Source organism: Rana temporaria, chromosome 3 (genome assembly GCF_905171775.1).
Source record: "Rana temporaria chromosome 3, aRanTem1.1, whole genome shotgun sequence".
Lineage (NCBI taxonomy): Eukaryota > Metazoa > Chordata > Amphibia > Anura > Ranidae > Rana > Rana temporaria.
The window spans coordinates 448,397,897-448,424,017 of record NC_053491.1 but is presented as its reverse complement, the minus strand read 5'-3'; the positions used below and the strand labels follow the sequence as shown (position 1 = coordinate 448,424,017).

The window sequence follows — 26,121 nt, the reverse complement described above, 5'->3', positions numbered from 1 at the left end:
CTCCAGCATGGCCCAGAAGGGCATGGTATTCACTAATCCTGAAGATGGTAGCGGGAGACCCTTGGACTCTTCCTCTACGGCCAGACCTGCTATCGCAAGGTCCGATCCTCCACCCTGCCTTACGGCATCTAAATTTGACGGCCTGGAAGCTGAATCCCTGATTCTCAGGGGTAGAGGTCTGTCTCAGAAGGTAATCTCTACCCTAATCAGAGCCAGGAAACCGGTCTCTAGGGTGATTTATTACAGGGTCTGGAAGGCCTATGTAGGCTGGTGTGAGTCCAAGCGATGGCTTTCTCGCAAATTTACCATCGATAGAGTATTACGTTTTCTCCAGCTAGGAGTGGATAAAGGACTGGCATTAAGCACAATCAAGGGACAGATTTCAGCTTTGTCAGTGTGGTTTCAGCGGCCGCTGGCCACCCACTCGCTAGTTAAGACCTTCATTCAAGGGGTCTTACGTATTAATCCTCCAGTTAAATCCCCACTTTGTCCGTGGGATTTAAATCTTGTTCTGTCAAGTTTACAGAAACAACCTTTTGAGCCGTTGGCTGAAATTCCTTTGGTTTTACTGACGAGGAAGTTTAGTATTTTTGGTTGCCATGGTTTCCGCCAGAAGAGTATCGGAACTGGCAGCCTTATCCTGTAAGGAACCATATCTTATTTTACATAAGGACAAGGTCGTTCTCCGCCCTCATCCTTCCTTCCTACCAAAGGTTATATCCAGTTTTCATCTAAACCAGGATTTGGTATTACCATCCTTCTTTCCTAAACCTACTTCCAGAAAGGAAGGGTTGCTGCATACCTTGGATATTGTCAGGGCCATGAAGGCCTATCTTAAAGCTACAGAGAAGATCCGGAAAACAGATGTGTTGTTCATTTTACCGGATGGGCCCAAGAAGGGGCAGGCAGCTGCAAAGTCCACCATCTCTAGGTGGATTAAGCAGTTAATCACTCAGGCCTACGGCTTGAAAGGGTTGCCTCCTCCGTTATCATTAAAGGCTCATTCTACTAGGGCCATGGGCGCCTCCTGGGCAGCACACCACCAGATCTCTATGGCTCAAGTTTGCAAGGCGGCAACCTGGTCTTCTGTCCACACGTTTACAAGATTCTACCAGTTGGACGTAAGAAGGAATACTGATACAGCCTTTGGGCAGGCAGTGCTGCAGGCTGCAGTTTGAGACCCTCGGATTCCGGGGGCTCCCTTTTGAGTTAAATTAAAAAATTATTTTTCTCAACTAAGTTGGATTTATTATGATTTGAGTATATCTCTAAATTAAATCCTTTTGTCTTGGGAAGATGTTCTCCCTCCCCTCATTGTAAGCATTGCTTTGGGACATCCCACATAGTAATGAATATGCCGCTCTGTGTCCCGTGATGTACGATAAAGAAAAAGAGATTTTTAATACAGCTTACCTGTAAAATCTTTTTCTTGGAGTACATCACGGGACACAGAGCTCCCACCCCTCATATGGGGACCATTTTGGGAGGCATACTGCTTGCTACAAAACTGAGGTACTCTTCCTATGGGAGGGGGTTATATAGGGAGGGGCACTTCCTGTTTGAGATTGCCAGTGTCCATCACCTGAAGGTACTCCATATAACCCACATAGTAATGAATATGCCGCTCTGTGTCCCGTGATGTACTCCAAGAAAAAGATTTTACAGGTAAGCTGTATTAAAAATCTCTTTTTCTTGGAGTACATCACGGGACACAGAGCGGCATTCATTACTATATGGGTTATATGGAGTACCTTCAGGTGTAGACACTGGCAATCTCAAACAGGAAATGCCCCTCCCTATATAACCCCCTCCCATAGGAGGAGTACCTCAGTTTTGTAGCAAGCAGTATGCCTCCCAAAATGGTCCTCAAAAAAGAGGGGTGGGAGCTCTGTGTCCCGTGATGTACTCCAAGAAAAAGATTTTACAGGTAAGCTGTATTTAAAAATCTCTTTTTCTTTATCGTACATCACGGGACACAGAGCGGCATTCATTACTATATGGGATGTCCCAAAGCAATGCTTACAATGAGGGGAGGGAGAACATCTCCAAGACAAAAGGATTTAATTTAGAGATATACTCAAATCATAATAAATCCAACTTAGTTGAGAAAAATAATTTTAAATTTTAAATTTAACTCAAAAAAGAGGAGCCCCCGGAATCCGAGGGTCTCAAACTGCAGCCTGCAGCACTGCCTGCCCGAAGGCAGTATCAGTATTCCTTCTTACGTCCAACTTGTAGAATTTTGTAAACGTGTGGACAGAAGACCAGGTTGCCGCCTTGCAAACTTGAGCCATAGAGATCTGGTGGTGTGCTGCCCAGGAGGCGCCCATGGCTCTAGTAGAATGAGCCTTTAATGATACTGGAGGAGGCAACCCTTTCAAGCCGTAGGCCTGAGTGATTAATTGCTTAATCCACCTAGAAATGGTAGACTTTGCAGCTGCCTGCCCCTTCTTGGGCCCATCCGGTAGAATGAACAGCACATCTGTTTTCCGGATCTTCTTTGTAGCTTTAAGATAGGCCTTCATGGCCCTGACAATATCCAAGGTATGCAGCAACCCTTCCTTTCTGGAAGTAGGTTTAGGGAAGAAGGATGGTAATACCAAATCCTGGTTCAAATGAAAACTGGATATGACCTTCGGTAGGAAGGAAGGATGAGGGCGGAGAACGACCCTGTCCTTATGAAAAACAAGATATGGTTCCTTACAGGATAAGGCCGCTAGCTCCGAAACTCTTCTTGCGGAAACTATGGCAACCAAAAATACTAACTTCCTTGTCAGTAGAACCAAAGGAATTTCAGCCAACGGCTCAAACGGTTGTTTCTGTAAACTTGACAGAACAAGATTTAAATCCCACGGACAAAGCGGGGATTTAACTGGAGGTCTAATACGTAAGACCCCTTGAAGGAAGGTCTTAACCAGCGAGTGGGTGGCCAGCGGCCGCTGAAACCACACTGACAGAGCAGAAATCTGTCCTTTGATTGTGCTTAATGCCAATCCTTTATCCACTCCTAGCTGGAGAAAACTTAATACTCTATCGATGGTAAATTTGCGAGAAAGCCATCGCTTGGACTCACACCAGCCTACATAGGCCTTCCAGACCCTGTAATAAATCACCCTAGAGACCGGTTTCCTGGCTCTGATTAGGGTAGAGACTACTTTCTGAGACAGACCTCTACCCCTGAGAATCAGGGATTCAGCTTCCAGGCCGTCAAATTTAGATGCCGTAAGGCAGGGTGGAGGATCGGACCTTGCGATAGCAGGTCTGGCCGTAGAGGAAGAGTCCAAGGGTCTCCCACTACCATCTTTAGGATGAGTGAGTACCATGCCCTTCTGGGCCATGCTGGAGCTACCAGGATGACTGGTATGTGTTCCACCCGGATCCTGCGCAGCAGGCGGGGTAGTAACTGGAGCGGGGGAAACGCATAAAGAAGTTTGAACTGATGCCAAGGGCAAACCAACGCATCGGTTCCGCAGGCCATCGGATCCCTTGAGCGGGATATGAACCTGTCTAGTTTCTTGTTGAGTCTCGATGCCATGATATCCACGTCCGGCACTCCCCATCTTTGGCAGAGTGCTTGAAAGACTTGTGGATGCAGAGACCATTCCCCCGGCCATAGAGTCTGGCGGCTTAAGAAGTCCGCCTGAAAGTTGTCCACTCCTGGAATGAATATTGCCGATATGCAGGGCACATGCGCCTCTGCCCATAGGAGAATCAAGCTCACCTCTCTCTGAGCGGCTTGACTCCTGGTTCCCCCTTGGTGATTTATGTATGCCACGGCCGTGGCATTGTCTGATTGAATTCTCACCGGGAACCCCTGCAATTTTGACGTCCAAGCCCTGAGGGCTAGTCGAGCAGCTCTGAGCTCCAAGATGTTGATGGGCAACTGCTTCTCTGGCTTTGCCCAAGTACCTTGGCGAGTGCAACCATCCAAAATTGCTCCCCAGCCCGTCAGGCTGGCGTCTGTGGTCACTATCTTCCAAGCCACTGGGCTGAAAGACTTCCCCTTCAGTAGATTCTGAGGGTCTAACCACCAACACAGACTTTGTCGGACTCTTGATAAGAGCGGCAACGGGATATCCAAGGCCTGTGGCCTTCTGCTCCATGCTGACAGGATGGCTGCCTGTAGGATGCGAGTGTGGCTCTGGGCGTATGGTACCGCCTCGAACGTGGCCACCATCTTGCCTAGTAACCTCATACATAGGCGAATAGTCGGTTCTTTCTTGCTTAGAACCAGTAGGATTAATTCCTTGATGGCTTTTACCTTCCTCAGAGGTAGGAACACTCCTTGTTGTTCTGTGTCTAATCTCATGCCGAGATATTCCAACTGCCTTGTGGGCTGGAAAGCTGACTTTTCTTGATTTAGGACCCAGCCGAACCTCTCGAGGTATTGGACCGTGAGGGCCACTGCTCGCTCCAAGCCGGGAGACGAGTGGTCTATGACTAGGAGGTCGTCCAGGTATGCTAGGATCGTGACCCCTTGGATCCTTAGCTTGGCTAGGATCGGAGCTAGGACCTTCGTGAACACCCGGGGGGCCGTAGCCAACCCGAAGGGAAGCGCCACGAATTGGAAGTGACGCGAAGCCACCATGAAGCGTAGATATCTTTGATGTGGCTGATAAATTGGAACATGAAGGTAGGCATCCTTTATGTCTATGGACGCCATGAAGTCGTCCTTCTGGAGTGTGGCAGCTGCTGACCGCACGGATTCCATCCGAAATGAGCGGATCTTTAGATATGCATTTACCATCTTTAGGTCCAAAATTGGCCTGACATCTCCATTGGATTTTGGATGATGAATAGGTTGGAGTAGAAACCCAGCCCCTGTTCCAGGACTGGCCGGAATCCGAGGCGGATCGTTTGGAATCCTCGACTCCTGGAAATGAGGAGGAGGAAACCTTAGGAAATCTAATTTGTAGCCTGTGGCCACGGAAGACCGTACCCACTCGTCGGGAATGCTGGCTTCCCAAATCTCTGAAAAGAGTCGCAGCCTTCCCCCCACCTTCGTGGGTGGGGGCGCCCCTTCATAAGGTTGGCTTGGGGGCTGGTTTTGCTGGTTTGCGAAACCACTGCCTTTTGCCTCTAACAGCCTGTCCTTGTGATCTGCTGTTGAAGCCGAAGTTTGCTTTTGCAGGAGGCCGTCGATACTGCTTGGCATTAGAGGGCCCCTGCCCAGGGGAATACTGTCGTTTAAACGCAGGCCCCTGAACCTTCTTCTTAGTTGGCAAGAGAGTACTCTTGCCGTTTGAAATGGTCTGAATGTATTTATCTAGGTCTTCTCCGAAGAGTCGTCCTCCATGGAAGGGGAACCCTACCAGGAGCTTCTTGCATGGGGGCTCAGCCTCCCAGCTTTTTAACCATAAGAGTCTTCTCATATGGATAAGGGATAACGATAAACGTGACGCTTGCTGGATAGAATCCTTGATTGCGTCTACCGTAAAACATATGGCCTTAGGGACATCCGAAAATTCTTCTGCCTGCTGGGCAGGAATAAGTTTAAGCATCTGCTTAAATTGATCCGATAATGCTTGAGCGACCCCAATCGCAGCCACAGCTGGCTGTACTACTGCCCCTGCAGTAGTGAAGGAGTTCTTAAGTAGTGCTTCCAAGCGCTTATCAACTGGATCCTTGAACACCTGTATGTTTTCTACAGGGCATGTTAACGATTTGTTAACACATGAGATGGCTGCGTCCACTGCAGGAGTAGCCCATCTTTTGGAAAAATTTTCTTCCATAGGATATAGGACAGAGAACTTCTTAGGTGGTAAGAAGATCTTATCTGGCTTGTTCCAATCTTGGAACAAAACTCCCTCTAATAGAGGATGGATCGGAAACACAGCATTGCTTTGAGGCGCCCTCAGTGAGCCCAAAGCTGAAACCGTCGATACCTGGAGATCTGGTACTGGCAAGTTGAATGCCCTATGGACCAAGTCCGACAATCCTTGAATCCACCAGCTCTCCCTCAGGGAGACTGCCCCAGACTCCTCTGTATCCGGATCTTCGATCCCTGAACCTACTTGGTCCTTGTCCAAGAGGTCGTCCAATTCCCCTGAGGAAAGGACCTCCTCTTCTGAGGGTCCGCGCTCGGGCGACGGAGATCTATTCCGCTTACTGCCCCGCATAGCTGCGGCTATCATTTTACCCATGCTTTTCTGCATCTCTTTTAAAGAGGTGAGTAATACCTCCTCCGTGACCATCTTAGGGTTGGACTGACCCGCGTCAGCTCCAGCCCCAGATCCCGATGGCCCCAAGGCTCCCTGTGGGGAAAGCAGCGGCATAGCTTTGTCCGAGACCTCAGACTCTCTGGGGGAATCCCCACCTCTTGTACCCTTGTTTTTTGATGCCATGGTACAATACCGAGGTACACCTGCTACTTATTGGTACCTGGGACTTATAAATAGTTAAATGCCCAAACACCTGTTTGGGGGATAAAAAATGCTTCCTCTCCCCTAGATGACACTTTCTTTATTTTTTTTTATTTTTTATTTTTTTTTTTTCCAAAAAAAAATCTTTTTTTTTTTTTTTTTTCAAATCTAGGAAAGAAAAAACATTCTGTCCCCCTGAGTAGTATTGCAAGAAAAACTATGAGATGGAAAAGAAACAGCCTATTCCTAGGCTTGAAAACAGTCTTCTGAAGACTGCAATATTCTTTCTGGCCACTGTGTGTCCTCGGCGCCCCGTGCTTGCCGTTCTGGTCTTTCCTCCTCAGTTCCAAAGTATTGAATGAGCTATATGGAACAAACAAGGAAGGGCCGCCCCTTCCTTAAGCCACTGACCCGCCCTTCCCCCCCAGCAATCTCAAACAGGAAATGCCCCTCCCGACAGGGGGGGGGGTGGGGTTGGGAGGAAGGGACCTCTCTGCTCCAGCAAACTGCAGCCTGCAGCCTGGAACCATGAGGAGGTCAGCGTTTTGCCTGCTTTGCAGGCCGTGAGGAGGAAGACTGAATGGAGCATCGCCTGGAGGCTTGCAGGTAAGCACAGCTCTCTGACACACACATATAATTTTATATCACACAGGCCCCACTCAATGCTTTTCCAACACTACAAGGGAGGTCACATCTTATGGGGAATAATACATATAGAGCCATCCTATCTTTATGATATGTGACTAGTTTGCCAGATGCAGTGCATAACTTTAGGCATGTCCCCTGTGACCCCCCAGAAAAAACCTGCTAAGAACCAAGTTCCGCAAGTTTTCCCCTCACTTACCTGCTCCATGCCGCAAGACTTTGCCAAGCAAGAGGCCCAATCTTCCCCCATCTCGGTGGGGATGTCTAGACCTTCAGGCCCTGGGTTCCTATGAAGGATCCACTGTCCTGGGCCCATATAGCACTCTGGCAACAGAAACATTAGGCACCCAAAGGTTTCTAAGTTCTGGGCCCAGGGTCCAGCTCTCTAAAAAGAAAAGCATTATGGGCTATACCCCAAGGGTTTGGGGTCCGGTTACTGACCACTTTAGCGCTGAGGCTTTTTTGGACAGAACCGGTTAGCTCACCTAATCCCAAGGATGTGGAGGCAAGCTAAACCATGACTAACACCTAAGACACTGGCGGAAAAACTGAGGTACTCCTCCTATGGGAGGGGGTTATATAGGGAGGGGCATTTCCTGTTTGAGATTGCCAGTGTCTACACCTGAAGGTACTCCATATAACCCATATAGTAATGAATGCCGCTCTGTGTCCCGTGATGTACGATAAAGAAATCTCTTTTTTCCCCACAAATAGAGCTTTCTTTTGGTGGTATTTGATCACCTCTGCGGTTTTTATTTTTTGCGCTATAAACAAAAATAGAGCGACAATTTTGAAAAAAATGCAATATTTTTTACTTTTGCTATAATAAATATCCCCAAAAACATATATAACATTTTTTTTTTCCTCAGTTTAGGCCGATACGTATTCTACCTATTTTTGGTTAAAAAAAAATCGCAATAATCGTTTATCGGTTGGTTTGCGCAAAATTTATAGTGTTTACAAAATAGGGGATAGTTTTTTTGCATTTTTATTTTTTTACTACTAATGGCGGTGATCAGCGATTTTTTTTTCGTGACTGCGACATTATGGCGGACACTTCGGACAATTTTGACACATTTTTGGGACAATTGTCATTTTCACAGCAAAAAATGCATTTAAATTGCATTCTTCATTGTGAAAATGACAGTTGCAGTTTGGGAGTTAAACACAGGGGGCGCTGTAACATTTAGGGATCACTGTGTATGTGTTTACTAGTGTAGGGGGGTGTGGCTGTAGGAATGACGTCATCGATCGTGTCTTCCCTATAAAGGGAATGACGCGATCGATGCGCCGACACAGTGAAGCACGGGGAAGCCGTGTTTACGGCTCTCCCCGTTCTTCAGCTCCGGGGAGCGATCGCGACGGAGCGGCTATAAACGAATAGCCGCGCCGTCGTCCCGGATCGCTCCTGAAGCCACGGGGACCACCGCATGTACGGGGGGGGGTCCCGATCGGACCCCCGACCCACGTCAAGCAGAGGACGTATATATACGTGGATGTGCCTGCCTGTGCCATTCTGCTGACGTATATGTACATGAGGCGGTCCTTAAGTGGTTAATTGGACAATCTGGGGTTAGAAGCTTATTGGTTTATATTCAGAAGTGAGCCTGATTTTGCACTTTCCAGCTTTAGTAAATAAACCCCAATGTGTACTTAAAAGCGGGGTATGCCTGTATTGTATTAGAGTGCCCCCACTCTGGATGAAGGAACACAGGGGGGCGCCTTTTGGACAGCAGCAATATCAGTCTAGATCAGGAGTCTTTCTAAACAAAGGGCCAGTTTAGGGCAGAAATTATGGGCCAGATTCACGTAGGGCAGCGGCGGATACGTTACACCGCCGCAATTTTTCATCGCAAGTGCCTGATTCACCAAGCACTTGCGATGAAAACTACGCCGGCGGCCTCCGGCGCAAGGGCGTGTGCCATTTAAATTAGGCGCGCTCCCGCGCCGGACCTACTGCGCATGCTCCGTTTCTTAACTTCCGCCGTGCTTTGCGCGCCGTGACGTCATTTTTTTGAACGGCGACGTGCGTAGCGTAATTCCGTATTCCCGCAGGAACGACGGCCATACTTTACACAGCAATACAATTGCTGTGTAAAGTTAACGCGCCAAAAAAACAACTAACTTTGCGACGGGAAACTAGACTAGCGGCGACGTAGCAAACGCGAAAAACCGTCGGGGATCACCGTAACTCCTAATTTGCATACCCGGCGCTGGTTTACGACGCGAACTCCCCCCCAGCGGCGGCCGCGGTATTGCATCTTAAGATCCGACAGTGTAAAACAATTACACCTGTCAGATTTTATGGCTATCTATGCGTAACTGGTTCTATGAATCAGTCGCAGAGATACGACGGCGTATCGGCAGAAATGCCGTCGTATCTCATTTGGGAATCTGGCCCATAGTCCCCAATGTTGGTTTCAATGGCAGGAGTAGTGCCTCAAGGTCCGGATAAAGGCAAGCAATGGATCACATCCGGGCCACAGTTTTGGGACCACTGGTCTAGGGGAGGGGAGTGTTAAATGTATTAGCAGATTTAGTTACACTAACAAATTGAAGCCAAACTCCAGCTCTTGCTCCCAGTTACACAAGCAGTTGCAGCAATAGATTTTTTTTCCTTTTGGGATAAATTTGTTACATAAATAAAAGCTGATCATTGTTGGCACTCCTGCCAGTGGTAAATAGTTTGTCCCAATATTCTTAAAGTGGTTGTAAAGTTACATGTATTTAGTACTTTGATCCTCTGTTTTAGGTCCCTGTTCAGTACAGTGTATGCGTTTTCCCTAAATTATAATGCAAAATACCTTCTTTGCAGAGCCCTGCTGTGCAGACACGTGACCTCCCTCTACTTCCCTTCTGGAGTAAGTAATTACAGTGGGAGGGGCTGAAAGTTCCCTCTGAATGCAAGCTAGTAGAGCAGGGATATGCAATTAGCGGACCTCCAGCTGTTGCAAAACTACAAGTCCCATCATGCCTCTGCCTCTGGGTGTCATGCTTGTGGCTGTCCAAGTCTTGCTAAGCCTCATGGAACTTGTAGTTCTGCAACAGCTGGAGGTCCTCTAAATGCATATCCCAGTAGTAGAGGAAGGTCAGGTGTCTGCACAGAAGGTATTTTAGCATTATAATTTTAGGAAAACACACACACTGTACTGACCAGGGGCCTAAAACAGAGAGGATCAAAGTAATTAATACATGTTTCTTTACTTTACACGCACTGGAGCATCTTCAGGGAATGGAATTACAGGCATGGGAGGGGAGAGGAGGTAATTGGCTCTCACACAGACTATGGAAATGACAGGGAGAGAGGGAGGGGGAGATGAAGAAGCGCTGAGGAGAGAGCAGAGTGACTGAGGCATGTAAACTGACCACGCTATCAGAGATCAGCAGCCATAATAAACATGGTCAGTTTACAAGAGGGCAAGACAGGAATAGGCAGGATCAGCCAGGTATTGTACAGCATAGAAAGGGACAACTGACATGGAAAAAGCTTTGTGCTATATCTCGTGCCTTTAAGAGGACGGGAGCATTTTGTTTATTTTTCTAGCGTTACAGCCACTTTTAAAGTAGAAGTTCACTCAAAACTAACTCTAAACCTACTCGCAGCCACATTCTAAAACTGATCTATCTAGCCCTGTAAAGAAGAAATCGCTATACTTACCTTTTCTGCAGGTGCTTCGATCTGGTCCAACACTGAGCTGTCAGCGGCCGCTTCAGCGTGTGCAGGAGAGGCAGCTGACAACGGAAGCCCCATAGTATCTTTATGGGTGATGTCACTTCACAGCCATTGTCAGTTCTGTTCTGCACACAGCATCTGCTTGAGACCGGTTCGGAGCGTTTTCAGAAAAGGTATGTATAGCGATTTTCTTCCTTACAGGGCTAGATAGATTCGTTTTAGAATGTGGCTGCAAGTAGATTTTAGAGCTGGTTAGGTTTTGGGTCAACTTCTACTTTACCTAATGCATTAAGGAGATTCACCCTCTCTATTGGTCCTGTTTATCGTTTGAAAGTGAAATCAAGAGACTTAAGGGAAATCCTCCAATGGGTACACTAGTTCTGGTGAGTTGTGGGTCCCCAAGGAATTCCATTGATTTACAGGGATTTCCCCTCACTTCCTGTTTGGCTATGGGACAGGAAGTGAAGGTAAATCTCTGAAATGGGACACAGAGATGGCGAAAAAAAATATCTGACGGGTTATACCCCAAAATGAAAATAAACGTTTTGCCTATAGTTCTACTTTAATAATTTTCTATAACTTAAAACAAGTATGCACATCAGGATTCTGACTTTACAATCTGCATGCTTATTCAGATTTAGAACCTTATAGGAGTTGTAAAGGAAAAAAATGTTTGCCTAAAATGAATGTCTGCAAGGTAGACAGACAGAATAGTGTAATGATTCTGTTAAAAAACAAGTAAATACCTAATAAATTCCTTCATCTATATCACCTCCGGTGTTCTAGTTTCTGTTCTCTCATTCACTTCCTGGTTAGCCGCGCTCGTTCATGTAAGAACTACATTTCCCAGTATGAATTGCGGCACGCCTAGTAATTCACACCTCCTTGAAGTCTCTAATATGTAGAGTGCGTCCTGCCACACAGATGTAGTTCCCAGGAGGGGGCGAGCACATCACTGACCACCGCAGTAAAGCCTCCCATCACGGTGGTCAGTAAAATCGGACAAGCAGGAAGTGAACAGAACAGAGAAGAAATAGAGCAACTTCTGAGCAAAAACTAACAATTAGGAAGTGAAAAGAGGAATGTCTGCAGCTAAAGGATGCTTATTATGAAAAAAAAAAATTCCTTTACAACCCCTTTAACCACTTCCCGACCGCCTCATGTAGATATACGTCGGCAGAATGGCACGGACAGGCACATCAACGTACCTGTACGTGCCTGCCTAGACGCACGTACAGTTGGGTTCCCTCGGGGAGCGATCCGGGACGAGGGCGCGGCTATTTGTTTATAGCCGCTCCGTCGCGATCGCTCCCCGGAGCTGAAGAACGGGGAGAGCCGTATGTAAACACGGCTTCCCCGTGCTTCACTATGGCGCTGCATCGATCGAGTGATCCCCTTTATAGGGGAGACTCGATCGATGACGTCATTCCTACAGCCACACCCCCCTACAGTTGTAAACACACACTAAGTGTACACTAAATCCTACAGCGCCACCTGTGGTTAACTCCCAAACTGCAACTGTCATTTTCACAATAAAGAATGCAATTTAAATGTGTCAAAATTGTCCGAAGTGTCCGCCAAAATGTCGCAGTCATGATCGCCACCATTGGTAGTAAAAAAAAAGAAATAATAAAAATGCAATAAAACTATCCCCTATTTTGTAAACGCTATAAATTTTGCGCAAACCAATCGATAAACGCTTATTGCGATTTTTTTTTACCAAAAATAGGTAGAAGAATACGTATCGGCCTAAACTGAGGAAAATTTTTTTTTTTATATATGTTTTTGGGGGGATATTTAATTTTAGCAAAAAGTAAAAAATATTGCATTTTTTTCAAAATTGTCGCTTTATTTTTGTTTATAGCGCAAAAAATAAAAACCGCAGAGGTGATCAAATACCACCAAAAGAAAGCTCTATTTGTGGGGAAAAACGGACGCCAATTTTGTTTGGGAGCCACGTCGCACGACCGCGCAATTGTCTGTTAAAGCGACGCAGTCCCGAACTGTAAAAACACCTTGGGTCTTTAGGCAGCATATTGGTCCGGGGCTTAAGTGGTTAAATTACATGATGGTGACAGCCAGGTAGCTATCACTTCTAGAAGGTCAGGAGCAATAGCAGAGTCTGTCTTCAGCCATTCCTATTAGCTCTAGAGCGGGCATAAGCAATTAGCGGACCTCCAGCTGTTGCCAAACTACAAGTCCCATCATGCCTCTGCCTCTGGGTGTCATGATTGATGCTGTCAGAGTCTCGCTATGCCTCATGGGACTTGTAGTTTGGCAACATCTGGAGGTCCGCTAATTGCTTATCCCTGCGGTCTAGAGCTTTCACCGTTTATCGTGTCTACGGCAGTGGTCCTCAACACTGTCCTTAGAGCCCACGAACAGGCCAGGTTTTATGTATTATCTTGGGGAGATGCAGACTAGAATACTGCAATCACTGAGCAGCAAATGATATCACCTGTGATGTATTTCAGTTATCTTGCAAACCTGGCCTGTTAGTGGGCCCTGAGGAGACGGGGTCTACTGTACTGCAATTTCAGCTCCTTATTGGTCCACTTTCCTAAATCTCTCCTCTTTTCTCTCCTCCACTACTTTGTAGCTGGGCAGCAGCTGCAGTTTCTGGAAGGAAGAAGGAAACAGCTTATGGCAGCTGCCCTCCGTTCCAAACAACACAAAGACATTGAAGGGGCCAAGATGTACCTACGCCAAGCCAAGGGCCTGGACCAAATGCTGGAGGCATCACGTGGTGGACTGCCTGTGGATATCACCAAGGTAGCTTAGGAAATATAGCACTGGCTGTAATGTAATTGTGCCTCTGCTTGCAAGGGCAAATATGTGACCCTTCATGTTCAACCACAGGTACCCCCTGCTCCCGTTAGCGAGGGCGATTTCAGTCTGGACCCAAAGAGGAAAGGTGCCGCCTCAGCCCAGAATGGTGAGAAGTACAACAAGATCATGGAGCAGCTCAAGAAGCAGCATGAGGTAGGCACTGCTTATTGACAGGCTGGATTTAATTCCTTTAATACAGTCTTTTTCAACATGAATGAAACCTTGAAATACATTTCCGAACCCCTGCTAAAAATGACTATGGGCCTTTCTTGTTTTAACATGGGCCAGTTCACACCATAGAAACGCAGTCCAGATGCTTTTCTGCATGCACATTTTTGATGCGGCTCATGCATTTTTTTCTTCACCTTTAAATAAGGACATGTGCGTTCCAGTGCATTTTAGGTGCATTCCAGTGTATTTTTGATGCTTTTTACAGCGTTCCATTACAGTCCAGTGCAGGTAAAATGCAGCATGTTCTAGTTCTGAAACTGCAAGCACTGGTGTGAACTGTGCCATTTAACCACTTGAGACCCAGAGAACGTTCTGGGACGTCCTCGGCTTTGTGCGGTGATATCTGAATGATGGGTGCAGCTGCAGGCATCATTCAGATATCGCCGTCTTCAGCCAGCGATTCTGTGCACCAGAAGAACGATCAAAGCAGCGGTTCCACCACTCGATCGTTCTTCTAGGCAGCGGGAGGGGACCTCCCGCCGCCATCCGGTGCTTCTCCGGGCTCTCCCGTGCCATCGGGGGCCCGGAGAGCGAATCGGCCGACGCTCGTTGGTGAACCATAGAGATGACTGGTGACCAGACGGTCACAGTCATCTCTATGACTGTCGGAGGACCGGGCGCGACGTTATGACATCACGCCCGGTACCCGAAAGTAAACAAAGCCGCTATTGCGGCTGTCGGCATGTAATCGGTGATTTTTTTTTCACCGATTTCATGCTTGTAAGCCTGTAGGAGAGATGTGGGGTCTTATTGACCCCACATCTCTCCATAAAGAGGACCTGTCACACTGATTCCTATTACAAGGGGTGTTTACATTCCTTGTAATAGGAATAAAAGTGATCAAAAAAAAAGTGTAAAAATAAAAAAATTAAGTAAAAAATAAAATAATAATAAAAAAAATTTAAAACGCCCCTGTCCCGGTCGCTCGCGTGCAGAAGCGAACGCACATTCAAGTCCCGCCCACAAATGTAAACACCGTTCAAACCCCACATGTGAGGTATCATCGCGTGCGTTAGAGAGTAAGCAACAATTCTAGCCCTAGAACTCCTCTGTAACTCAAAAATAGTAACCTGTAAAAAAAATTAAAGCGTCGCCTATGAAGATTTTTAAGTACCGAAGTTTGGCGCCATTCCATGAGTGTGCGCAATTTTAAAGCGTGACATGTTGGGTATCTATTTACTCGGCGTAACATCGTCTTTCACATTATACAAAAAAATTGGGCTAACTTTACTGTTTTGTTATTTTTTAACTCATGAAACTGTTTTTTTTCCCTAAAAAAAGGCGTTTGAAAAATTATTGCGCAAATACCGTGCGAGAAAAAAAGTTGCAATGACTGCCATTTTATTCCCTAGGGTGTCTGCTAAAAAAAAATATATAATGTTTGGGGGTTCTGATTAATTTTCTAGCAAAAAAATTGTGATTTTTACATAATGGAGAAAAGTGCCAAAGTAGGCCCGGTAACGAAGTGGTTAAAAAAATATATATAACATACTTTCCGTGCGTCTTTTGATGCAGAAAAAAAAACACTGGATTGCATGTGGTGTGAACTGGCCCTAAAGAAGAAGAAAGCCAGGACTATAGTGTACCCAGCTGTGTCCCATACAACGTGCCCTGTGCTCTGTCCCATGTAATGTATAGTGCCTTGAAAAAGTATTCATACCCCTTGACATTTTCCACCTTTTTTCATATTGCAACCAAAAATGTAAATGTATTTTATGTGATAGACCAAAAGTGGAAGGAATATGCTAAATGTTTTTCATTTTTTTTTTTTACAAATAAATATGTGAAAAGTGTGGGGTGTATTTGTATTCACCCCTCTTTACTATGATACCCCCAACTAAAATCTAGTGGAACCAATTGCCTTCAGAAGTCACCTAATTTAGTAAATGGAGTCCACCATGAAGATCCTCTGCTGTAGGGTTTTTACCATGTGATCAGCTGTGTCCAATCACAGCTGACCACATCGTAAACAGGAAGTGCAGTTTATCGGCTTTCCCTCTATTCGTGCTGAAAGGCATAGGTAGAGGAGAGCTTATTGGCTGCTCTCCTGGCGAGGGGGGGGGGTGTCTGCTGATAATCGGCGTATTGATTATCAGGGATGCCAATCAGTGCCCATCAGTAATGCCTGCCAGTGTGGCCAATCAGTGCCACCTATGAGTGCTCATCAGTGCTGCTTTATCAGTGCCCAGTGCGGGGAACCCGATGCATGTGGCCGGCAGGCGTGATCGCCGCCGGCCATGTGCCAATTCGTGCATGAGCGGGAGCACAGGTGTGTGTGTGTGTGTGTGTGTGTGTGTGTAAACACACAAATCCCTGTGCTGTCTGAGGAGAGAAGGACAGATTGTGTCTTTCTACAAAGTAGAAAACAGGATCTGTCATCTCCTTCCCCCCCACAGTTAGAACACACAATAGGGAACACAGTTAACCTCTTGATCGCCCCCTAGTGTTAACCCCTTCCCTGCCTGTGACATTTACATAGTAATCAGTGCATATTTATAGCACTGATCGCTCTGTAAATGTCAGTGGTCCAAAAAATGTGTCAAGTGTCCGACCTGTCCGTCCCAATACTGCAAAAAATCGCAGATCACCACCATTACTAGTAAAAAAATAATTATATATATATATATATATAACACACACACACACACACACACACACACACGCGCCATTTAAATGCCATATATCTTTCCCACAGTTTGGTTTGCGCAAACGTTATAGCATCTACAATCAATGTTTTGACATTTTGGTTAAAAATATGTAGAAGAATATGTATCGGCCTAAACTGAGGAAAAAAATAAAACATTTTTGGGGATATTTACTATACCAAAAGTAAAAGATATAATATTTATTTATTTTTTCAAAATTGTCGCTCTTTTTATGTTTAATAGCGCAAAAAATAAAAACCGCAGAGGTGATCAAATACCACCAAAAGAAAGCTCTATTTGTGGGGAAAAAATACATCAAATTTTGTTTGGGTATAGCAGTGTCGTATCGCAAAAAATGGCCTGGTCATTGAGCAGCCAGATCTTCCGGGGCTGAAGCGGTAAAAAAAAAAAATCATCTTTTTTTTTTTTTTTTTTTTGCGCACAGTGGTGATCAAATACCACCAAAAGAAAGCTCTATTTGTTGGAACAAAATGATAAGTTTTGTTTGGGTACAGTGTAGCATGACTGCGCAGTTGTCATTTAAAATGTGGCAGCGCTGAAAGCTGAAAATTGGCCTGGGCAGGAAAGGGGGGGGCAGTGCCCGGTATTGAAGTGGCTAAAGCTTAGATTTGGTGAAGGTAACCAGCAGCCAGGCACGACATCTTTTCTTTTTTCCCAATAGTTTTTATTGAGATTTGGAAAAAAGCACAAGAACAACTTGGCAAAGTACAAGAACTGTGTCTCCCCCCCCATTCAAAAGCCACTTGTTATCAAAGAATATGGTAGACACTCACTTTATATACTCTCAAAAACAGCTGCTTACGCACATAAACCATAGTACAGCTAATGAGCGAGTCAACTAGGCTGAGCGAGTGGCCACGGTAACACATCCATGTGGCTGAAGCTCAATTATCCGTGTCCTAGCAATGATTATAAGGGATTATCGTTGCCAGGGATGAGATAATCTGCTGTGCAAATAAGATGCTCTTTCAAAACTTTGAGAAGTTAACTGATTTATAGAAGAAAATGTGACTCCAATATGGGGGACGAGCCCCCACATGGGGACATCCCACAATGTTAAAGTGGTTGTACACCCTTAAAATAAAAACTTGTAAGATAAAGGCATAATGAGCTAGTATGCATAGCATACTAGCTCATTATGAGGTTCTTTCCTTAGATTGAAGCCCCCGCAGCCATCCTCTGCCCCCCTCCGGCCACGGACATCTCTCCTGGAGCTTGCTTTCAGGTATCGCGGCTCCGGCTCTGATTATCCAGAGCCGCGATGACGTCACTCCCAGGCATGCCGGTAACTGATACAGATGTTCTGCCAATATAGATGAAATCAAGATCACTCATCAATACCTCAATAATTGAAGCAAATTATAAAAGTATTAACCACTTAAGCCCCGGACCAAAATGCTGCCTAAAGACCCAAGGGGTTTTTACAGTTCGGGACTGCGTCTCTTTAACAGACAATTGCGCGGTCGTGCGACGTGGCTCCCAAACAAAATTGGCGTCTTTTTTTTCCCCACAAATAGAGCTTTCTTTTGGTGGTATTTGATCACCTCTGCGGTTTTTATTTCTTTCTCGTACATCACGGGACACAGAGCGGCATATTCATTACTATGTGGGTTATATGGAGTACCTTCAGGTGATGGACACTGGCAATCTCAAACAGGAAGTGCCCCTCCCTATATAACCCCCTCCCATAGGAGGAGTACCTCAGTTTTTTCGCCAGTGTCTTAGGTGTTGGTCACGGAATAGCTTGCCTCCATATCCTTAGGATTTTGGCAGGCTAACCGGATCTGTCCAGAGTGCCTCAGTGCCGAAGTGGACAGTACCCGGGCCCCAAAATCCATGGGGTTTTGCCTATAATGCCCTCTCTGGAGGGCTGGACCCTGGGCCCAGGACTTGGAGCTTTTTTCCAAAGCCAAAAGTATCCTGTTTGCCGGGGTGCTATATAGGTCCAGGACAGCGGTTCCTTCTAGGACCCCAGTGCCTGATGGTCTACTACACTACCCACGGAGATGGGAGAAGGTTGGACTATGTTTGCTTGCAAACGTCCTGCGGCATGGAGCAGGTAAGTGGGGAGCCTGCGGAACTTGGTTCGACAGCGGGCTCCCCAGGGGTGATCAAAAAGGGGGGGTAGCCTGAGTATGCTCTGCATAGGCACCTTGGTCACTATGTCTGTGTGTAGACAGGATGGTCTGATTTCCCCCCCCCCCCATCTCTGGTTCCCCTGTCCAAGTGAATCTTTGCTGGCTACCTGCTGCCCTGCTGGTCAGATAGGGTCATCTTGAATCCTTTTCTGGGCAAAAAACTGAGTCCCTAAGAGTCTCTGTTATGTGCCTACCTGTCCGGGGGTTCAAATTTGCCGCCCTGCAGCCGTCGGCACGATCCTCTCTCCCTGCCTCTGTAGCGCCTGTCGCGCGTCTCCATGTGTCTCTCTCCTTCCTGACAGGCGCGCGCGCGGGCACGCCAAAATAGACGGTTTCGCGCCGTTCGGGAGGAGGGGGCGGAGAGAGCGCAGGAAGAGGCGTACCTTCGCGTCTGTTAAGAACAGACAGGCTGCATTCATGGCTCAGTCTGAGCTGATGCTGGAGGAGAGGGGACGCAGAGCGGCATTCCGGTGACCCCCGGTGGCAGGAAAGGGGTAGTACATCCTAGGCTTGGCCTATTTTCTTTTTATCAAGCCAAAAATTCCCCTTTGCAGCAGGTTGGAGGCCGGAAAAGAGATCTGGTGGGGCCGTATGTTTTAAAAAAAAAAAAAAAGAATATATATATACATTTTATTTTAAAGGAACATAATATCATATTGAAAAAAAAAAAAAAAAAAGAGATTTTTTTTCCTTTATTTTTTGAATAAACATACACGGCCTCACCAGGGGTTTTTGGACACTAGTAATCCTGCTGTTCCCTAAACCTCTTAAACTATTCCTAGCTGCAAACAGTCAGTTGTTGCATGCAGGGGTACCTCGGTATTGTACTATGGCTCCCAAAGGCTCAGGATCAAAAGGGGCAAAAAATGCCAAAAAACAAAAGGGCTCCCCCTCGGATTCTGAGGACATGAGTCAGGCTATGCCAGTACTCTCCCCACCTAGTAGCCAAGTTGTGGCCGCCTTGGTTGAGCCAATAGGGGGGTCTGGTGCGGCGGCTGGCCCAGATCCACCCAACCCTGTGTTTGTCACAGAGGAAATGCTAGCTGCCTCTTTGGGAGGGCTAGAGGAAAGATTGGCGGCTATGTTCGCTAAGTCTTTACCAGGCAAGAAACGGACTAGATCCCCTTCGCCTAAATTTGTATCCTCAGATGCTGAAATTCTCTCGCCGGAGGAATTAGAGTTTCCGGAGGACCTACTGGACGAGAATCCAGAGGGTTCAGAAATTGAGGAATCTACTGTTGAAGAACCATTCTCAGCCTCCCAAGCGGAGAGTCTGTGGGTCCAGTCTTTGACAGACATGGTTCACTCAGCATTTAAGTTGCCTTTACCGGAGCTCCGGGGTCCGGTAGTTTCCTCTTTGGGCTCCTTAAAGACGCCCTTGAACAACGCAGTTTTTCCGGTCCATCCTCTATTGGAGGAATTAATTTTCCAGGATTGGGTACGACCAGACAGAATTTTTCTGCCGCCTAAAAATTTTTCTGTTATCTACCCGTTGGAAGAGAAGTTTGCCAAAAGATGGGCGCTCCCAGCTGTGGATGCTGCCATCTAGTGTGTGAATAAATCACTAACTTGCCCGGTAGAAAACATTCAAATGTTTAAAGACCCGGTTGATAAACGTTTGGAAACTCTTTTAAAAGCTTCCTTTGCTACGGCAGGGGCAGTGGTACAGCCAGCAGTTGCTGCTATCGGAGTCTGTCAAGCTTTAAAGGACCAGACTAAACAGATGCTTAAGGACATCCCTGCCCAGCAGGCAGAGGAGCTATCTGATATACCCAGAGCTCTATGCTTTGCGGTGGATGCTATAAAGGACTCTATTCAGCAGGCGTCTCGTTTATCACTATTTTTAGTGCATATGAGAAGACTCTTATGGTTGAAAAACTGGGCGGCCGAGCCCCGTGCAAAAAGCTTCTGGCAGGTTTTCCCTTCCATGGAGGGCGACTCTTCGGAGAAGATCTGGATAAATACATTCAGACTATTTCGAGTGGTAAGAGTACGCTTTTACCAGTCAAAAAGAAGTTTCGGGGGCCTACGTTTAAAAGACAGCTTTCTCCGGCTCCGGGGCCCTCAAATTCCAGGCAGTACCGACGGCCTCCTGTACGATCAAACTGTAACAGCAAATCGCAGGGACAGGCCTCTGGCGGCAAGAAGCCTTGGTATCGCAAACCAGCTAAGCCAGCCCCTAAGTCTGCCTTATGAAGAGGCGCCCCCACCCATGAGGGTGGGGGGAAGGCTTCACCTCTTTGCAGAGGTTTGGGAAGCCAACATCCCCGATGAATGGGTCCGGTCTACTGTGGCCGCAGGTTACAGACTAGAGTTTCTAAAAATCCCTCCTCCTCATTACCAGGAGTCAAGAGTACCAGGCGACCCTGTGAAAAAAGCCGCATTGATAGCGGCATTGAATCATCTGCTATGCCAAAGGGTGATAGTAGAAGTACCAGTCCGGGAACAGGGATTGGGGTTCTACTCCAACCTGTTTATCATCCCAAAGCCCAACGGCGATGTCAGGCCAATTTTGGACTTAAAGGGAGTAAATGCGTACCTAAAGGTCCGCTCATTCCGGATGGAAACTATTCGGTCAGCTGTCGCCGTGCTCCAGAAGGACGACTTTATGGCGTCCATAGACATAAAGGATGCTTACCTTCATGTGCCAATTTTTCAGCCACATCAAGTATTTCTACGCTTTTCGGTGGCTCAACGTCATTTCCAATTTATGGCGCTTCCTTTCGGGTTGGCTACGGCCCCCCGGGTATTCACGAAGGTCCTAGCTCCAATCCTAGCCAATCTAAGGCCCCAAGGGGTCACGGTCCTGGCTTACCTGGACGACCTCTTGGTCGTAGACCACTCGTCTCCTGGCCTGGAGCGAGCAGTGGCCCCTTACAGTTCAGTACCTCGAAAGGTTCGGCTGGGTCCTAAATCGAGACAAGTCAGCATTCCTGCCCACAAGGCAGCTGGAATACCTCGGTATGAGATTGGATACAGAACAGAAGGTGTTTCTGCCCTTATTAAAGGTCAAGGCCATCAAGGAGCTAATACAAATAGTTCTAAGCAAGAGAAGGCCAACTGTTCGCCTATGTATGCGGCTACTAGGCAAGATGGTGGCCACATTCGAGGCGGTTCCATACGCTCAAAGCCACACTCCTGTCAGTATGGAGCAAGAGGCCTCAAGCCTTAGATATTCCTTTGCCACTTTCACCAAGGGTGCGACAAGGTCTATCTTGGTGGTTAAACCCTCAGAATCTCCTGAAGGGAAAGACTTTCAGTCCTGTGACCTGGAAGATAGTAACCACAGACGCCAGCCTGATGGGCTGGGGAGCAATTTTGGATGGTTGCACTCGCCAGGGCACTTGGGCAGCAGCAGAGAAGCACTCAGAGCTGCTCGACTGGCCCTCAGGGCTTGGACGTCCAAACTACAGGGGTTCCCGGTGAGAATACAATCGGACAATGCCACGGCGGTGGCGTATATAAATCACCAAGGGGGAACCAAGAGTCTAGCCGCTCAGAGAGAAGTGAGCTTAATTCTCTTGTGGGCAGAAGCCCATGTGCCCTGCATATCGGCTATATTCATTCCCGGAGTGGACAACCTACAGGCGGACTTCTTAAGTCGCCAGACTCTATTGCCGGGGGAGTGGTCTCTGCATCCACAGGTCTTTCAGACACTCTGCCAGAAATGGGGAGTGCCGGACGTGGATATCTTGGCATCGAGACTGAACAAGAAGCTAGACAGGTTCATGTCCCGCACAAGGGATCCCAGGGCCTGCGGAACCGATGCGTTAGTTTGCCCTTGGCATCAGTTCAAACTTCTTTATGCATTTCCCCCGCTCCAGTTACTACCCCGCCTGCTGCGCAGGATCAGGGTGGAGCACATACCAGTTATCCTGGTAGCTCCAGCATGGCCCAGAAGGGCATGGTATTCACTAATCCTGAAGATGGTAGTGGGAGACCCTTGGACTCTTCCTCTACGGCCAGACCTGCTATCGCAAGGTCCGATCCTACACCCTGCCTTACGGCATCTAAATTTGACGGCCTGGAAGCTGAATCCCTGATTCTCAGGGGTAGAGGTCTGTCTCAGAAGGTAATCTCTACCCTAATCGGAGCCAGGAAACCGGTCTCTAGGGTGATTTATTACAGGGTCTGGAAGGCCTATGTAGGCTGGTGTGAGTCCAAGCGATGGCTTTCTCGCAAATTTACCATCGATAGAGTATTAAGTTTTCTCCAGCGAGGAGTGGATAAAGAACTGGCATTAAGCACAATCAAGGGACAGATTTCAGCTTTGTCAGTGTGGTTTCAGCGGCTGCTGGCCACCCACTCCCTGGTTAAGACCTTCATTCAAGGGGTCTTACGTATTAATCCTCCAGTTAAATCCCCGCTTTGTCCGTGGGATTTAAATCTTGTTCTGTCAAGTTTACAGAAACAACCTTTTGAGCCGTTGGCTGAAATTCCTTTGGTTTTTCTGACAAGGAAGTTAGTATTTGGGTCGCCATAGTTTCCGCCAGAAGAGTATCGGAACTGGCAGCCTTATCCTGTAAGGAACCATATCTTATTTTTTCATAAAGGACAAGGTCGTTCTCCGCCCTCATCCTTCCTTCCTACCAAAGGTTATATCCAGTTTTCATCTAAACCGGGATTTGGTATTACCATCCTTCTTCCAAAACCTACTTCCATAAAGGAAGGGTTGCTGCATGCCTTGGATATTGTCAGGGCCATGAAGGCCTATCTTAAAGCTACAGAGAAGATCCGGAAAACAGATGTGTTGTTCATTTTACCAGATGGGCCCAAAAAAGGGGGCAGGCAGCTGCAAAATCCACCATCTCGAGGTGGATTAAACAGTTAATCACTCAGGCCTACGGCTTGAAAGGGTTGCCTCCTCCGGTATCATTAAAGGCTCATTCTACTAGGGCCATGGGCGCTTCCTGGGCAGCACACCACCAGATCTCTATGGCTCAAGTTTGCAAGGCGGGCAACCTGGTCTTCTGTCCACACATTTACAAGGTTCTACCAGTTGGACGTAAGAAGGAATACAGATACAGCCTTTGGGCAGGCAGTGCTGCAGGCTGCGATTTAAGACCCTCAGAATCGGGGGCACCCTTGAGTTAAAATTTAAATTTAAGTTTAATTTTTCTCGACTAAGTTGGATTTATTATTATTTGAGAGTATCTCTGAATTAAATCCTTGTGTCTTGGGAAGATTTCTCCCTCCCCTCAGTAAAGCATTGCTTTGGGACATCCCACATAGTAATGAATATGCCGCTCTGTGTCCCGTGATGTACGAGAAAGAAAAAGGGATTTTTAATACAGCTTACCTGTAAAATCCTTTTCTTGGAGTACATCACGGGACACAGAGCTCCCACCCCTCTTATGGGGACCATTTTGGGAGGCATACTGCTTGCTACAAAACTGAGGTACTCCTCCTATGGGAGGGGGTTATATAGGGAGGGGCACTTCCTGTTTGAGATTGCCAGTGTCCATCACCTGAAGGTACTCCATATAACCCACATAGTAATGAATATGCCGCTCTGTGTCCCGTGATGTACTCCAAGAAAAAGATTTTACAGGTAAGCTGTATTAAAAATCCCTTTTTTTTGCGCTATAAACAAAAATAGAGCGACAATTTCGAAAAAAATGCTATATTTTTTACTTTTTGCTATAATAAATATCCCCCAAAAACATATATAACATTTTTTTTCCCTCAGTTTAGGCCGATACGTATTTTACCTATTTTTGGTAAAAAAAATCGCAATAATCGTTTATCGGTTGGTTTGCGCAAAATTTATAGTGTTTACAAAATAGGGGATAGTTTTTTTGCATTTTTATTTATTTTATTTTTTTTACTACTAATGGCGGCGATCAGCGATTTTTTTCGTGACTGCGACATTATAGCGGACACTTCGGACAATTTTGACACATTTTTGGGACAATTGTCATTTTCACCGCAAAAAAATGCATTTAAATTGCATTCTTTATTGTGAAAATGACAGTTTGCAGTTTGGGAGTTAACCACAGGGGGCGCTGTAGGAGTTAGGGTTTACTTTGTGTGTGTTTACTAGTGTAGGGGGGTGTGGCTGTAGGAATGACGTCATCGATCGTGTCTTCCCTATAAAGGGAATGACGCGATCGATGCGCCGACACAGTGAAGCACGGGGAAGCCGTGTTTACACACGGCTCTCCCCGTTCTTCAGCTCCGGGGAGCGATCGCGACGGAGCGGCTATAAACGAATAGCCGCGCCGTCGTCCCGGATCGCTCCTGAAGCCACGGGGACCGCCGCATGTACGGGGGGGGGGGGTCCCGATCGGACCCACGTCAAGCAGGGCACGTATATATACGTTGATGTGCCATTCTGCTGACGTATATGTACATGAGGCGGTCCTTAAGTGGTTAATATAATGATACATGGTCCCAGTTAGGATTGCAACCTATGTCCTAAGGGCTAACTGAAGCAGTGGCACAACATGCCATTGCTTGAGTGCGCATGTGCCGATCACTTCGGCACATGCAGACACAGGGGGATATCTCCTAAACCGTGCAGGTTAAGGAGATATCCAGGCTAGCTACAGGTAAGCCTTAATATAGGCTTACCTGTAGCATAAAGTAAGAAGAATGGGTTTACAACCACCTTAAGGTAAAATAATATGTGTCGGATCCACTCCGAGAATGCTGCTTTAATAAAGAATGTCTCTGGGGTGTCCTGTGTAATATTAAATCCAAAGGCCCCAGCTTTTGTCAGAGTTTTACTTTATCAGTTGGGATTGCTGAAAGGTGCTCATTGGCCATGATCCAGAACAGTTTGGCCACAAAGATGTTTGCTGCCACAAAGATCAATGTAATCAATCTTCGCAGGTATCTCGTTGTACCCTCCACCGGGGTACACAGCAACGCTTGTTGGGATTTTTTTCACACTTCCATGGGTGAGGGAATTGATGACGTTTTATATATGTATCCAAAAATGCTTCCCCTTCGGGCATTGCCACCATATGTGATATTGTCCCCTCCTGCCCGCAGCCTCTAAAACCAAACAGAGAAGCCCTTTAGGACATGGGTTGCATTCCCAGCTGGGACTATATGTATCATCATATTGATACTTTTATAATTTGCTCCAATTGAGGTATTGATGCATTTTGCTCCAATGCCTTCCACTCCTCTATTTCCAGTGTTTAGGATTGAGATGGTTTTCTGGGCTTGGAAGTGATCACTCCTTGCAATGTCGTTTATACCAGAGTACTCTGTACATAGTGATTGTACATAATTGTAATGGCTGCTTCCAGCTGCTGCAGTGTAAACTTGTATATAGTCTTATTTATCTAATGTGAGGAAACCTTCTGCCAGATGTTAAGCTTGAGGCACTTCTGCCATGATTTATAGTGAATCTGTGAGACCAGGCTTTGCATTTTCATGTATTTACATGCATAACAATTTGTTTTAATTGGGTAACATATCATCTATATCAGGGGTCCCCAAACTGCGGCCTGGGGGCCAGATAAGGCCCTTTGCTTGTTTTTTCAGGGCCTTGAGGCACTCTTGCATCCACTGATTCCAACAATGGGGTGTAATTCCTCCTTACTGACACCAATGAAGGGGCACAA

General features: G+C 46.6%; 1 protein-coding gene across 2 annotated transcripts in view; it reads left to right on the top strand.

The window, feature by feature from the left end:
• CC2D1A (coiled-coil and C2 domain containing 1A) overlaps nucleotides 1-26,121 on the top strand; it is a 125,683-nt gene that overhangs the window by 59,794 nt on the left and 39,768 nt on the right. For both annotated transcript variants that reach the window (XM_040346602.1, XM_040346601.1), the window contains exons 14-15: nucleotides 13,280-13,452; nucleotides 13,540-13,662. In XM_040346602.1, the coding sequence (XP_040202536.1) occupies nucleotides 13,280-13,452; nucleotides 13,540-13,662 (296 nt within the window). The remainder of the gene's footprint in view (nucleotides 1-13,279; nucleotides 13,453-13,539; nucleotides 13,663-26,121) is intronic.